This window comes from Micropterus dolomieu, linkage group LG19 (genome assembly GCF_021292245.1).
Source record: "Micropterus dolomieu isolate WLL.071019.BEF.003 ecotype Adirondacks linkage group LG19, ASM2129224v1, whole genome shotgun sequence".
Classification (NCBI taxonomy): domain Eukaryota; kingdom Metazoa; phylum Chordata; class Actinopteri; order Centrarchiformes; family Centrarchidae; genus Micropterus; species Micropterus dolomieu.
Window position 1 is genome coordinate 35,781,581 of NC_060168.1, and position 9,950 is coordinate 35,791,530.

At 39.3% G+C, this 9,950-nt stretch overlaps 2 protein-coding genes and 1 long non-coding RNA gene across 3 annotated transcripts in view; 2 read left to right on the plus strand and 1 right to left on the minus strand.

Moving 5' to 3' along the window:
- The window catches only part of LOC123957407 (inaD-like protein), a 12,318-nt gene extending 6,124 nt beyond the window's left edge, over window positions 1–6,194 (minus strand). Inside the window, exons 1-3 of the mRNA XM_046030162.1 lie at window positions 6,097–6,194; window positions 3,196–3,258; window positions 2,933–3,111 (exon numbers count right to left, since the gene is read on the minus strand). Of these exons, the coding sequence (XP_045886118.1) occupies window positions 2,933–3,111; window positions 3,196–3,217 (201 nt within the window). The 5' untranslated portion in view covers window positions 3,218–3,258; window positions 6,097–6,194. The remainder of the gene's footprint in view (window positions 1–2,932; window positions 3,112–3,195; window positions 3,259–6,096) is intronic.
- Window positions 1,652–3,335, plus strand: LOC123957409. The gene is made up of 2 exons (XR_006821788.1): window positions 1,652–1,772; window positions 2,945–3,335. It is a non-coding gene; the product is annotated as an uncharacterized LOC123957409 (long non-coding RNA).
- A 1,603-nt stretch (window positions 6,195–7,797) lies between the features above and the next one.
- tm2d1 (TM2 domain containing 1) overlaps window positions 7,798–9,950 on the plus strand; it is a 16,162-nt gene continuing 14,009 nt past the window's right edge. Inside the window, exons 1-2 of the mRNA XM_046031522.1 lie at window positions 7,798–7,962; window positions 9,109–9,182. Of these exons, the coding sequence (XP_045887478.1) occupies window positions 7,829–7,962; window positions 9,109–9,182 (208 nt within the window). The 5' untranslated portion in view covers window positions 7,798–7,828. The remainder of the gene's footprint in view (window positions 7,963–9,108; window positions 9,183–9,950) is intronic.

Genomic DNA, 9,950 nt, shown 5'->3' on the forward strand with positions numbered 1-9,950 from the left:
CACTTCTCAACCTCAACGGTTGCCATCGGGGGGGGGGGGGGGGGGGGGGGGGGGGGGGGGGGGACCACCAACGTATTGATATTTACTGTTTTAGTGCTTTGTAAGCAATCCACACTGCAAATGGACCCTCAGATGTTCTGTATATTTGTTCTGACAGTTTGAGTGCAAATGTGGAAATTCTGCTGTTGAAATATTACAGTTACCTAAAAACTTACTAAAACCTTTATTAAAATCCTTGATTATCTGTATCCTACAACAACATCTGACGGGTAAAAATATTTTTTTCACAGGGTTTTAAACGCTTAAAAAGGTTCAGTGTGAACGTTTTAGCGACATCTAGTGGTGAGGGTGGTGAATTGCAACCAGCGGCTCACGGTGCATTCACGTGCTCCTCTAACGGTCCCATTTCCCGAGTTGTCAAGTCGTTCTTCCGACTTCAGTGCGTGTTCATGTGCTCTTATTGTGGAATCACCATGGACGCTGCTACAGAGATGGATGAACATTATCAGAGCATATAAACAACATGCAGATATCCAGTTCACTCTACATGGACAGCAGACTAACCGTTAGAACCAGATTACACATTATATGTTTGCTAAATATGTATACGCAACACGTGATTTTGCACGAATCAAAGTTCTGTATACTTCTTTATGTCCCATGTACACTTTATTTCTCTTTGTGCAATAATGATTTAAGGAAGAAAAAAAAGATTCTGATTATTCCGACACCGCATGAATGCACCATCAGTCACCGCTCTCCCTTTGTAAGCGTGCAGGAGACGCTACAGCGGCTGACACGCTCCGTCGGCTCTGAGCTAAACAACACGTGTGGTCGTCCATTTGTCCAAATTTATCTTCTTTTCTTACTTTTCAGACGACGACTAATAACATTTCTACTTCGTCTTTGTACGTATTTAACGTAGCGATGAGACGCGCTCTGTAGAGCAGTTTGTCCGTTTGGGCTACTGTAGAAACATGGTAGTGCAACATGGTGACGTCCATGTATATAGATAGAAATCTCTCATTCTAAAGGTAATAACATAAAGGTTCATTATGGGAGGTCTTTGTACACCACTGAACTGCACTGACATAAATACAGTCATTGGAAGATGAAGACGGGGTCAGACCACGATCCACCCGGCCCAAACAACCAGACCAGGTCACCGATCGCTCAGAGGAGAGGAAAGAGAGCCAGGAGAGGAGCCATGCTGGCCCAGCTTGGACTTAATTCTGCTCCTATAGAGCCGGTCTGGACAAAACGGGACTCATTTTGACCAGAAAACGGAATTCAGAGTCCACATCGTTACAGAGACCTGCCCCGGGTCAAGCACTCTGCAGGCGGTCCATGTTCCGAGCTGTCAGCGCAAGACTCCGGCGAGATGAGACGAGGTGGACTCTGGGTTTTAGCATCAGATGGTACTCGGTGCTCAAACGCAGTGAAGACGGACTCTGTTTCCCCAAATGTCAGACTGCTTATTGTGAAGATGAAACTTTCATATCATCATCTGGTTGCTGCTGTTTACATTCACCCCAGATGCAAATTTAAAAAATGCACTGTGGAATATTCTGGGTGAATGTGTATGTATGTATATAAATAACTGCATATATTGTTTAAGCAATTCATAGATTTCACGTGACGTCACATTCCAATGAAAACGCCCCCTTGGAGGGCAAAAAGACGTTAATTTCCGCTGCCTGCCAACAAATATGCTGGATGGTTGTTGTGCTTTGGGATTTACTAATCGAGGAGACGAGCCTGGGCTGTGTGAGGTGAGGGATTCCCCAGAAGGTTAAAGTAAACATTACTGCAGTCGAGCGGCGGGCAGGGACCTGGCGGTTTGTAACGGTAGAAATGCGGCAGTGGATGCTGTGACGTTATATGGATCGGAAGTGCCGAGCACGTGCAGTTTGTGTTCATATCTTTCTTTTTCTTGAGTTGAAAGGTGATCTAAATAAAATCTGACTGCTTTTGCGGCGTCTCTACGGGGGAGTCACGGTGTGAGCCGCTATGTTGGTCCGTTGTTTTGCCCTCCAGGTCACCGCGCATGTCACGTGACTGAAAACTACGAATAGCTCACGACAGGCCGTGGTGCACAGTTAAGGGGCGTTGTTCACCAACGGCCTGAAGTGAGCTATAGGTTTTATAAAACGGTTACCAAGCATGGCAGAAAGAAAGTAAGCTAACAGACGCGCTACAATTGGACTTTATTTCATCAACATTTCTTTATGAATACAAAAAGTAGTCCCAGTGTTTGCGTGTGAGAGAGAGGGAATCACGTAATAAGCAATGATTTCTCTCTCTCTCTCTTATTATTTATTTATCTATCTCCGCCGGTAAAATCAGATCTGCATCAGATTGCATTTTAATACCAGGTGTAAACGCGGCGTGAGACCGCCACGAAGCTCAGATTATAACTCGAACCCTGTTTGTCGCGTAGTGATATGGATCTGTGTGAAGGAATTCGACGTCACCCCCGTTGTATACGCTCATTTTATCACTACTATGAACCAATCAGATTGCTTGATTTGAGCTACCCGTTTTATAATTTAATTTATATGACAATATTTTAATACAGGCCTACACTTATTATGTTGTGTGTGCTGCATGAAGAAACTACAAATTTCGTTTTTTGTTATGCAGCCTTGTGCTGTATAATGACTAATAAACAACCTTGTAAACATGGTTATTGATATTGTATTGCATTTCTGTCAGTAAGTCCTCCTAAATATCACACACTGGACCTTTAAGTAAGATAGAATGAATGCAGGAGTTTGTAACTTGTTGTAAAGTTGGAGAAACTAGTGTTTATTTCAGTCCTGCGACAGCAGTCTAATTTGATTTATTGATTGCTGTCGGGATGTAAAGAGAGGTAAATATTTTAAATTCAGCAGAAGACTCACTAGCAGCGCGGTCGTTCTTTGTGTCTCACCTGGTGCCGCAGCTGTTTGATGGAGTGCTGCAGGGTCAGGATGTGGTTGAACAGCGGATTCTGCAGAGTCTCCCTCAGGTTTCCCATCGTCTCACTGTGGGTCCACTCCTCCCTCTGGGCCAGTTTGGCCTGCAGACGCTCCAGAGCTCCCAGAACCTGCTGACGCTCCGCTGTGGACACTGAGGACGAGCACAGGACGTAGAGTCGTCAGTCTGAACCTGATAATATCTGCAAATGTTGAATGAACAGCTGAGAGGATTTACCTGCCGGGACATTTTCAAACATCGTCGTCCCTCGCTCTCCGTCTGACGTTCTCGATCACTGATCTGAACAGACAGAACATTATTTGGTTAAAACTATGAAACTCTGATATTAAGGTTAATAAAAAACCTATATAACATCACTTCGGTGCAACATAAGACATGCAGGTGGACGAACAGGTGACAGCACAGAAACACAGACAGTAAGGTGCTATTGAGTTTTAGCGCCGACAGAGCCGAGTGCTGATGAACCTTTCAAACGAGCTCGAAATAAACTGCAATCTTACAGTTCACTACTAGAGCAGCTTTAAAAAGAGAACGACTGACTGAAAGCACGATTTATCCGTGTAATAACGCAGCTCGTCAGACGGCGAGGAAGGACTGCAGGAGTTAAACATTCAAACATCTGCCCAGTCGGATCGTTAGCGAGCTGATCTCATTTACATTTCATATATTCTGATCTCGGCAGGGCGACAGCAGCCAAACACCTGCTGCTCAACATCACACCAGACTCCATTTACAAAATCTAGTACTTCTAGTTTGCCGTGTGTGTGTGTGTATATATATATATATATATATATATATATATATATATATATAAAAATCTGTCAAACATTCACTTACCAACAAATTAAAAATCACATATTTACTGTTTAAATACACACTGTACATATTAACATGCACAGATCATCCTTCATTGTCAAACATAAATCCTGCATGCGGTTTAAACACGTACTCATGCAGATACCGGACATCTACAGAAAACACTCGCATATGTTTTTAGTCATTGCTGTTTTGTTTTTTTTTTACTATACACACATATTTCTCACCTTCTTGTATAATAGTTTTATCTTTGTTTACCAAGCAGCTTTGTTGTCCCTGTTAGCTGAACGTCTTCCTGGAAATGTGTCACAATGAGAGGAACTTAAAAACCAGAGTGTGATTTGTTTTACGGGTGATGTAATATACAATAATTTTTAAATATACTATGGGCTGCAACTTATGAATCTGGTATACACACACTTAGGCAATAAAGCTGTTTCGCTGTGACTAACAATTATTTTCATTATTGATTGCTCTGTCGATTATTTTCTCAATTAGTTTTTGGGTCCAGAAAACTGTAAAAAAAAATATAAATCCCAAAGAGATGTCCTCTAATGTCGTCTTTTGTCCACAACCTGAGCTGCTCAAGGACTCGCTAGTGATTAATCAATTAATTTACTAGCTGACAATTAATCAGTGAATCGACTTATCGTTGCAGCTTCAGCTGCTCTCCTAACCACAGCTGGTCGATCAACTAAATATTTTAAAATACATGTTTTGGGTTTGCATGTAATACGTTTTATAAAAATATGCAAATGAGGATTTACTATTTTCTTGCCATTTTATTTAAATAATTCCACAGTGACGTCTTCAAATGTTTTGTTTTGTCAGACCAACGGCCCAAAAACCATATTATATTCAGTTTAATGTGCAATAAAGCAAAGAAAAAGCACCAAAACCTCACGTGTAAAGCTGGAAACAGACTTTAGTTATTTGTTTCAACACTCATTCGATATCGATAATTATCACGATAAATGTCAAGTCGTTATTTCCTTCAAGATTTTTGCTCCCGAGTGAAAATTGAAGAAAGCAGATGGTTTATTATGTGGTTAAACTTTTCTTTATGGTCAGAATGTGACAAACACTTGACGCCAAACAGTGGATCACTCCACAAATCTGAGTCAGAACGTTCAAAACTATTATCTTTTTCAACAAATATGACTAGTTCATCTTTTTTCAGGCCTCTTTTTTCAACAAAATCAATATTTTAATAGAAAAATTAGGTGCCAATTTGTTTGTGATTCAAATGAATTAAAGCAAATATTTATTGACGATATACTGAACATTTATTATACTGATAATAAGCGATAATTATTGTTGTTTTATTGCCCAGCCCTAACTACCTGTATTTTATTTACCTGCCAACCAGCAACCTTAATGATCTGTTTGGTAAATAAAAACAACAACAACAACCTGTTGTTGTCTCTGTTTGTGAAATCAAACAGATGTAAGAGACAGCCTCACACCTGCTGAGCTCTACAGACATCTGAAAACCCGGTTTAACATCCACACGTGAACACAGCAGGCATGGCCTCTCTGTGCTGCGTTCAGGTGTCTGTCTGCACCACAGGTGTGGTTATCAGACGGTTAGCTCGGCGTGACCCGCTTTAGCAGCACATACAGGCAGAAAACCAAACAGCACAAACATTCCCAAACCTTTACATCAAATAAGGAGACAGAAACCGAACTGAAAGCTCACGTTTACGCTTTAAAAGCTGTGATTGTGCGCGCGGGTAGCTCACCTGTACCTGAAAAAACAGGAAGTGAAACTCAACAGCTCAGACGGGAGGGGGTGAAACTAATAATCAAGAAACACACACACACACCTGCTCGCCATTAATACTGTTGAAGAGTCTGAAAGTGTATCTTTAAACAGTTAAACCTGTTGTCGGGAGCGAACTTCAATCAGCAGGTTCAACTCGCAACAGGTGCATCAAACTTAAAATAAAAACAACCTAAAACCAGCTGCGACATCTGAAAACACACATTATTCATTCAGTGACAACATTAAACCGAACTTCTCCGAGTCTTCACGAGCGTTAAAGGAGCTAAAACAACTTTACAAAACAAACTTTTCTTCCTCCATCAGCTCCCAAACTCCAGAAACTGCAACACAGCCGCTCGCTAACAGTCGGCTAGCCGCTAGCATGCTAAGTTAGCTTGTTAAACGGCGTCTGATAAAACTGTCGCTTCCTAACTTTTCGCGCGGGAACAGTCGGAGGATGTAGCAACCAGAGAAAAGGTGAATTAATAGAGAACAGACGGGTTTAAAAAAGGTTTCTGAACTGGTGTGAAACTCACATGAACTGGATCCAGTTTGGCACCAGTGTCGCTTTAATGCTGCGTTCGCGTACTATCGGAGATATCGACTCCCAGTGCGTGTTTATGGTTTCAAGACGTCTGAATTAACGTGGGAAAGTAGAGCCGTCAATAATTTCAGCCCCATTTACTTTTGTCTCTATATAGTTAGAATTAATTTAACCAATGTTTCTTCATTCCTTTTGGTAATAAGATTTGTTTTAGAAATCTAGAACGCTGATAGTTAAGTTTTATCAACTTTATGAACTTTAATCTTTGAGTTGATTTAACACTGTGTGCAACTTTCTCACCTTCTCCCTCTTCCTGAAGACAGTTTGATGGGGTTTTTTTGGTACATGTTGTCATTCTAGATATGCTATAAATGCATATATTATAGTGATTAAAAGACAGATTAAGGAAAAAGAAATATCTATTTGTCTATCTATCCACGTGCACACATAATCAGAAGCAGAAACAGCTTTATTACCAAGTAGTTTTTACAAATAATTGTTTTGGCGACAAGGTGCGTAACAACAGCCAGCACAACAATAAACAAAATCCATAAAAATATGGAAAAAACTAAAAATATGAATTGACAAAATATACAAGCTGCAGAAGAATAATAATAATATGTGAAATAATTTACATGTTTGCCAGAGCTGCAATGATTAATCAATTAGTTGTCAACTATGAAATTTACTATTTTGATAGTTGATTATATCTGTTTGAGTCATTTAAAAAAAAATTACTCAGATTCCAGCTTCTTAAATATAAATATTTTTGGTTTTGTTGCTCCTCTATGACGATAAACTGAATATCTTTGGGTTACGGACAAAAGGAGACATTTTTAGGACATGTTTGACAATTTTCTGACACGTTATAGATTAAAAAACTTATCAATTAATTGAGAAAATAATCAACAATGAATCAGAATTGGAATCAGAATGAGGTTTATTGCCAGGTACATTTTCACATACGAGGAATTTGCCTTGGTATATATTGGTGCTTTAGAACATAAATATAGAAATATAGAATCAGAATCAGCTTTATTGCCAGCTATGTGTACACATATGAGGAATTTGACTCAGGATTGTACACTGGTCACGATGTGCTTACTCATACAATAATACAAAATCACAACAATAAAAAAATTAAAATAAAAAAAAAGATAAAGCACAGATCAAAATTGCACAAGTAAACAAAACAATAATACCATAACAATAATGGAAAAAAAGAATGCAAAAATTATACAGGATATTAAGCAAGTTTATTTGTAAAGCACATTTCAACACCAAGGCAATTTAAAGTGCTTTACATGAAACATAAAAGCAACATTGGGACACGATTACAGGATATTAACAAGCAAATCGTTAGTCGCAGCCCTAAAGTTTACATATATGAATGTATGTATATGTAATATATATAAAATCTTTGTAATCTAATTACATAAATTAAGCAGTAAATAATTCAAATAAAATTGTGTTGTTAGCCATAAAAATATAACAAATTGTGCTGTGCAAAGGTTTTTAGGTGGGTGTGAAAAAACTCTTTCAAAATTAGACAGTTTAACAGATTATATTTATCAATTAACAACATATGAAGTGAGTGACAGGAGTAAAAAAAAAAAAATGTAAATCAAATCACTGTTTCGGCGTCTTATGTAGTTATTATGTGACGGTATTTTAAATTCCGGATGCTCCTGAAGGCGTCTCCCCGTCACGTGACAGAGTGAAACATGGCGTCCTCCCGGAGACGGCTGGTTTGTTTACGCTCCGGGATTTGGAGCCTCCTGTTTTACTGCGTTTACTCTCATTTGAAGGTGGTTCTGGCGGAGGAGGCTGAAAGCTGCGAGAACCTGAGACTCGGACAATATCCTTTAACGTTTGTTTACCGGCGCAGCGCAGATCTAACGGGAGGCTACTTACCGGAAGCCTAACGTTAGCCGCAGCTAGCTTAGCAATAACTTACAAACATAAATATCAACAGAGCGATTTATTATATCGTACAATGTTTGTATTATTTAACTGTGGGATGTTCAGCTCCTGTAAAGAGGCTGTACGCTAAACTGCTTCAATTAAAACCACCTTGTACATTTATAAATATTGTAACTTACAACACAGCACATTTTGAACCGTCCTGTTTTCATAACAGGGTTTTTAATTATTCTTTATTTATCTAAAACTTAGTGCTGTAGTAAATTTAATTTATTAAAGGACAGCCCCTTGAGATGTGCCATCTAATTTAGAGGGGGGTCCTGCAGCAGACATGTAGGGCTGGGCAATAAAGCAACAGTAAATAATAATAATAAAATGTTAAAATGTTCCTCAACAACAATAAAAACAAAAGGTTCAATAAACGGTTGATTAGACTCATTTGAATAATGAACGAATTAGTTCTTAAGTTTTATGACAAGAAAGTTATTTTGTTTAGGAAAAAGGGACTTATCATAATTGTTTTCAGTTGAAGGATTCAGGTCCTTTACTTAAGTAAACGTACTTATACCTCACTGTAAAAATACTGTTACAAGTAAAAGTACTGCATTGAAAATATTACTTAAGTAAAAGTATAATCAGAAAAAATGTACTTAAAGTGTTAAAAGTAAACAAATAGACTTTATCGTTAAAATGCATTAATTTAAAAGCAGGATTTTACTTTTGTCGAGGTTGAACTATTTCGTATCATAGTGCACTGAATTACTTTCATTAAGGATTAATTTGCTGATTATTTGCTCCATTAATCGACTATAAAAATTCTGAAGAAAGTGAGAAATGCCGTCACAACCCAGAGCCCGACAGAACAATGCTGGACTCATAATTATTAAAAATACATTCAAATAATTAAAAGGAAAAGTAGCACATCTTCACAAAGCTGTCACCAGGAGTCGTGCGACCTCTGACATAAACAGCAAGTGGAAACACTGACAGAGGTGATGCGTGTCTGAACTGAAGCTCCTGTTAGTTCTTTCTGTTGTATCGATGTCGAGTCAGCTGGTTTGGACTCCTTCACTCTCCTCACGTATCTCTGTAAAGATCCGAAGATAGACGACGCCACTCAGGAGCCGGAGAACTGCAGGGACACGACGGCGTGGGGTGAGTGCGATGTCTTTCTGACAGCTGGAACAATTCTGATGTTTCATCTGCAGCCGCTCTCGCATTCGTCTGCAGGGCCGGACATTTACTCAAGTACGGTACAAGTTTGTACTTCACTTGAGTACTTTCTTTTCATGCCACTTCCTCCTTCTCCTCCACCTCAGAGGGAGATATTGTTCTTTTCACTGAACTACATTTATCTGACAGCTTCTTTACAGAGTCAGATTTTTACACACAAAACACATGAAGAGTTTATAAAATATGATGTTTTGTCATTTAAACTGGGGACACTGGGGACATGTCCCCCACCACATTCTGAAATGGCTTATTTTGTCCCCCCACCACATTCTGAAATGGCTTATTTTGTCCCCCCACCACATTCTGAAATGGCTTATTTTGTCCCCCACCACATTCTGAAATGGCTTATTTTGTCCCCCACCACATTCTGAAATGGCTTATTTTGTCCCCCCACCACATTCTGAAAAGGCTTATTTTGTCCCCCCATCACATTCTGAAAAGGCTTATTTTGTCCCCCCACCACATTCTGAAATGGCTTATTTTGTCCCCCCACCACATTCTGAAATGGCTTATTTTGTCCCCCCATCACATTCTGAAAAGGCTTATTTTGTCCCCCCATCACATTCTGAAATGGCTTATTTTGTCCCCCCATCACATTCTGAAATGGCTTATTTTGTCCCCCACCACATTCTGAAAAGGCTTATTTTGTCCCCCCACCACATTCTGAAATGGCTTATTTTGTCCCCCACC